The sequence below is a fragment of the Oryzias latipes genome, chromosome 10 (genome assembly GCF_002234675.1).
Source record: "Oryzias latipes chromosome 10, ASM223467v1".
Taxonomy (NCBI): Eukaryota; Metazoa; Chordata; class Actinopteri; order Beloniformes; family Adrianichthyidae; genus Oryzias; species Oryzias latipes.
This window is the reverse complement of record NC_019868.2, coordinates 17,408,851-17,414,954: the sequence shown is the minus strand read 5'-3', so window position 1 is coordinate 17,414,954 and position 6,104 is coordinate 17,408,851. Positions and strand designations below refer to the sequence as shown.

Sequence of the window (6,104 nt, the reverse complement as noted above, 5' to 3'; positions counted from 1 at the left end):
TTATTTGCTTCTACTTGGTATTTATGCTGTACACACTGTACATAGTAACTAGTGGGTATTTATTTATGTGTTGTGTTAATGTATAAATACCACAGGAACCTGTTTGATGTATGTTTATGGGTTACTTTTTTGGGGGTTAGAGGGATTTCATTTGAACCCAAAGGTTGGGTCAAAAACCATCCAACCTGGGTTATTTTTATCTATGGAGATTTAGCTGTGGAACTAGTACCACATAAATACACAAGTGCCATGAAAGTACCTAGTAGTAGTAGTAGTAGTAGTAGTAGATAAAACAAAAGTACCATATACGTACCACATAAATACCCTGTAAGTACTGAACTGTAAAAGGAAGCATTACCTTATTATTTTTAGTACCTACCTTCTTACTGATTCTCATTGGTTAAAAGGTACTAGTTTGCTTATTTTGTTTATGAACACATTTTTGAACATTTGGAGTTTTATGTCAAGTTTTTGTGAGTAAAGTTAATATTTAAGTTTGTAAGAAAAAATGTAAAGATTGAAATGGATTTTAGTTTGAAAATCATTTACAGTTCGATCTTCAGTGTATTTTTACAGGAAGTTGTACTCTGAGTAGTTTTATTTCATTAATCATCATTCTACTTGAATAGAATGATGATTAAAGCTCAATCAGCTGAGGTACTGTTCTCAGACCACTACTACAGATTATGATTGTATGATCAAAAATCTGATTATTTAACAAGAACTCAGTTTACATGTAAATACTCAGATTATAAAGAATGTAATTAGACTACATAGACAGAAGTGAGAATGCAAACACTTTATGAATTTGATTTTTTTATTTGCCTTACACTGCTGGGGTAAGAAGAAAAAACATTCTTGTCACTAAGACATTTTTTCTTAAACTGACATTATTTCTTTAGTAAAACACTATTGAAACATTATTTTAACTCTACTGATGGTAGATCCAGCTGGCAAAAAAACAAAGGCAACATGCAAAAAGCTGAACAGGGCTGTTTTTCCAGGTAAGTCTGTGATCAGAGGCCCATTCAGCAGTGGAGGTGCAGACTGAGGGAGCAGTGGTGCTTCAGGCCATCATGCTGTAGGTTTTTGTTTTGGGAGGTGAAGACACAGGCTGCTGATCTCCTTTAAACGTCTCCAGGAGGGAGATGGGGGTTGTAGTGGAAGCTCCTCATTTGTCAGTGTTGGTTTGAACGTTTCCTGTTACCTTAACTCCCAGAGCTTCTACCACTCTGCATTGCAGCAACCACACTGTGATTTTAGATTGGTAAATCCCAGAGTTTTTAAACTTTGTTTTTTTTTGTGTGACATATTCAAGAAAGATCTTAGGATGACAACTTTCATAAGATTTCTAAGTTAAATGAAAGCTTTCTAATTTCTCAAAAGTAGTTTAAATGTAGCTTCAGTGCTTTTTGGCAGTCATGTCATTTGAAACATGAGTTTGCATGTTCTCTCGTGGGTTTTCTCTGGCTTCCTCCCACAGTCCGAAAACATGCTTCATAGGTTCAGTGAAGCCTCTAACTTGCACCTGGGTGTGCATGTGAGTGTGTGACCTGGAACAGGTTGCTGATCTGTTCAGGGTGTATCCCACCTTCGTCCAACAGTAGCTGGGTTGGCTGCAGCAACCCCAAGACCCTGAAAGGGATTCAGCATGATCTAAAGATGGATGCATAGATGGATTGATGGATGCATAGATGGATGGATGGATGCATAGATGGATGCATAGATGGATGGATGGATGGATGGATGGATGGATGGACGGACGGACGGACGGATGGACGGATGGACGGATGGATGGATGGATGGATGGACGGACGGACGGATGGACGGATGGATGGATGGATGGATGGATGCACCATGTCTGGTTTTTCTATAAATCTGATAAATTTCTGTTCTGCAGAAATTTCTGAATTCCGTTTTGTTTTCACTTTTGTCAAGCTTTCTTTCTAATTTGAACTTCATGGAAGCCACACAGGAGTTTAAATTATTGTGTCATTTAACTGTCATCACTTTTTTGAATCTATAGTTTGCTGCACAATTATAGCTGAGTCTTTTAGGGTACATTTACCTTTTACCCAAGTTTGATTGGAAAGTCACAGATTAGAGATTTCATGGATCTACTATAAGATGCGTCTTTACTTCTTAACAGTGCTTGCATTAAAATGAAGTTTTCAGGCATTGTTTATTTTGATTATATAACCATTAAAATCATGCTCTCCATCATGCATCAGCTGATTTACCTATATTACCTCTGGGATTCAATACTTTACATATTTAGGACTCTTGTCCATGCTGTGTGACGATCATTAAAAACACGAGTAAAGAACCATTGTCTTTTCACATAACAACAAAAACTGAATTCATTTTTTTTAAGATGATCATCCGAGTATAAATTTTAAAGTAAAATGATGGGATTGAAAACTTCAGCAGAATCTTTAAATTTATGTGGTGCAGAAATTCTAAAAACCTTATTTGAGTCTTTTGGTTTGTTCGACAGCGCCTTCTAGTGGCTGCTGTTGAGAAATGCAGGCTTAGATAGTGTTAACTGGTGTCAATGCAACAACTAATCTATCCTGGTGGCAAATATTTTACAATCTTTAATTTGCTTCACAGTTTGATGTCATTTTGCTGCTGGATCTGCTCGTGTCATGTTCTCCCAAAACTGTCATCACGTTATGTTTTAGTTGAAAGGAATTGTGAGGGTTAAAAAAAAGGCAGAGCATTTGCAATTCAAAATAGTTTATTAGGCAGTGCTTTCAATGTTTCACTTCTTTTCTGTGTTTTTGGTCTTTTTATATGTTTTCTCAAGTCTGTTTTTGATATAATTTTCTATAGTACATTAATTTTACATTTAATTTGATATATATTTGCATAATTTTCTATATTTGTGCCTGCACAGTGGTGCAGTGGTTGGCACTCTTGCCTCACAACAAGAAGGCCCCTGGTTCAACTCCCAGCTGGGATTGCATGTTCTCCCTGTGCACACATGGGTTTTTCCCAGGGACTCTGGGTTCCTCCCTCTGTCCAAAAAATCCTTTATAGGTTAAGTGGTTGGTGTGCATGGGTGTGTGATTGTGGCCCTGCAACCTGTCCAGGGTGACCCCTGCATTACACCCATCAGTGGCTGGGATAGGCCCCAGCAGCCCTGTAACCCCCAAAGGGACAAAACAGATTAGAAAATACATGACTGAATATATATTAGTTTAAACAAATTGAATTCAAAAAACTTTTTCTAAAAATTCAGTTTTTTCATTTTAATTCAGTTTAGTTTTGTCTCATTTTAGTTGATCTACATTTTGATTAAATCTAAACTCATTTATTATAATTTTTCTAAATTCCAATTTGTTCTATTTGGTTAATTTAACTGAATTTATTTTGTCAATTCAGTTTTGTTCAATTTAAGACTTGTTTCATCTCAAAATGTAATGAAACACAAACAGACCAAAAGAAAACAAATGTTTTAGAAACGTTTGAAATTCTTTTTTTTAACCATACAAAAATAAGTAATATTTATTTTCTCTAACCTGATGCAAGGAACATGTTTTCATCTCATTTGCAGTATAAATTATTTGAGTTCATTTGTACTTGATCCCCATGTGTAAAGTGAAGATGTAGATTTCATTGGCTGACATAGAAAAATGTATTTTCCCTAAGAACTGTGCAGGTATCATGCAGAATATTAAAACTGAAAATACATAGTAGAATGTTAATATCAGCCAAATATTTTAGAGGAGATTAAAAAAACAAACATTTCAGCTTTAGATTACCTTTGTACGATGGAGTTTTAGGGCCTCCGTTGTAGTTTTGGGATTAAACAGAAACGCTTACTTATTAATAATAAAAGAATTTTAATGCAAAATAACATGATTTCATTTAAACATTGTTTTATTGGTCAAACTTGGCAAAAGTGTATTCCTTTCCACTTGTTCAAAAGAAAAAATCATTCTTGATGGCTGAAACTACACTGTTCCTGGTCATAGGACTGTTTTATTTAAACACATGAATGCAACACTACAGTACACAGTTTTGGCTCAAACAAGGCAAGAAAGTCAATTCAGTCTATTGGTGTGCATCTCATTTTGAGTTTTTCTTCTTTTTCCCGTTGACAGCAGAAAGTTTTAACGCCGTTTCCCACTGAGGCATGTTGAGTCTCGCAGCGTCAGATTCTCTTGTTCACTCTTCGGAACGTCACACCCTTCTCCCCTGGTGTTACACATGTCTTTGTAACAAAACATTGAAAAGGGAAGAAATCACACACTGAGAAAGAAAAAGAACTGAAGTACTAGCTAATGAACACGTGTAAAGAAGCAACAGTTACAGAAGCTTCCTCACTTACCATCACAAGCTTGTCATCAATGATCTCCGCTGTGAAAAGGTACTGAGGAAACGGGATGGAAAGTTTGCCATTTTCCAAAGTTACCAAGGCCTGCAGATCACAAGAGTTAAGGTTTAAGCAAGAGGTTAAAGTGAACTTGAAAACAGTTTGTGTGAACACCTCACCTTAAATTTAATGTTTTTCATCGTCAAAAGTTCACATTCTTGACCCACAGTGAACTTGTTGGTCCATGACCAGTTGGGAATACTTTGCGTCCAGGTGAAGTCATTCCCATCCTGAACCACCTCTGTCACCACTTTGTGCTCGGTCTTGGCATTGACAAGGTCTCAAATGGAGACAGAGAGCTTTCAGCAACAATTACAGACATGACCAGTACAGAGAAGATACCAAAAAGTTGTCATACCGATCGCTTCCAGAAATTCCTCATAATTTGATTGGCTCTCAAGCTCATATTTCCCAGCAAACTTCATGATGCTGAAAGACAGGAGATGGGACCGATCTGGAGTCTCTGAGGTAAAAAGGTCTAATGCAGAAACTTTCAGTTCCACCTCTTCCTCGTCATGTGGAGCCACTCCTTAAACATGTGTGGAAGTGCCAACTGTAATTTTCCAAGACACATAGCCTCAATATTTGAGATGACGCAGTACGTCCACAACAGGAGTCTAGTTTTTCAAGAACAACGACAATCTGACCAAAGCCTGCAAGTCTCTGCAAGTTGTGAGAGACGGAAGAAATACTCATAACTCAAGGGTGCTTTGACGCAATAACGAACTGCAATTATTGTCTGTCAACGGCACATTGGGTAATGAGTAGCTGTTTTTCATATTTCACATATTTCTTTGCTGAGATGGATGAAGAAGACAAAAAGGAAGTGTGCCCTGACAATATAACGTAGGGAATGTCCAGGGTTTCTGGCTGACTTGTGGCATTTAAGCATTAGGTTTAATTGCGACAGAGCATCATTAGTTCAGCATGTCTTCTAGGCTTTTTATGATATTTCAGATTATTACTCAAAAACTATACAGGAAAGATAGTTGATACTTTGTTAGTACTTTATGAAGTACTAAGTATGAAGGAATGATAATCTACTAATTTGAAGAGCATCTTTACTTCAAGTCAAAGCCTGGAAAACTGGTCATTCAGGTTTTTGTAATTCCTTTTATTAGTAAATATTTCCATTGTGCACAGTCAGTATTATCTTATTATTGTTTCCTTTAATAGTAATATAATTGCATTAATTGGGAGCTCTGATGATTCTGAAATCTGATGATTTCTCGTGAAGCTGTTAACACAGAGGTGTCAAACTCAAGGCCTCGGGGGCTGACCTCCTGCTGGTTTCTCAGAATTCCTGCCTTAACCCTTGTGCTATCCTAGGCACTTTGATTTCAGGAGTGAGGTAATCTAGACCCACTAGACAGTGCGCTGAACTTTTTTCTTCAATGATTTGTGATCTTCACTGGTTTCCATGGATTACATGAAATCTTTCCACCTTTATCCACCTTTGTCATGCTAGGGAGAACACGTCAATGGTCATCTTGACCCCATAGGATAGCACAAGGGTTAATCTGCTGCTGACTACCTGGATCAGGTGTGTTTTTTAGCAAACACCGGTCCTCGAGGCCCGGACTCTGCCTAGCATTTGCAGCCTGCACTTAAAATCCAGTGACGGCTGATTTGTCACAGGAATGTGAACAGTGACTCACTTGACTGCAGTGAAACAAACAGCATGACTTTAGAACTTGTTTTAGGTGGCGTTTAGACGCAGGCA

General features: G+C 37.4%; 1 protein-coding gene across 1 annotated transcript; it reads right to left on the bottom strand.

Moving 5' to 3' along the window:
- Nucleotides 1-3,834: 3,834 nt before the first annotated feature.
- Nucleotides 3,835-4,954, bottom strand: LOC101163908 (gastrotropin). The gene is made up of 4 exons (XM_004073329.3): nucleotides 4,740-4,954; nucleotides 4,501-4,661; nucleotides 4,337-4,426; nucleotides 3,835-4,219 (listed from the first exon to the last, which is right to left on the bottom strand). The coding sequence occupies exons 1-4, from the start codon at nucleotides 4,804-4,806 to the stop codon at nucleotides 4,160-4,162; spliced, it is 378 nt and encodes a 125-aa protein (XP_004073377.1). The 5' UTR covers nucleotides 4,807-4,954; the 3' UTR covers nucleotides 3,835-4,159.
- Nucleotides 4,955-6,104: the final 1,150 nt, after the last annotated feature.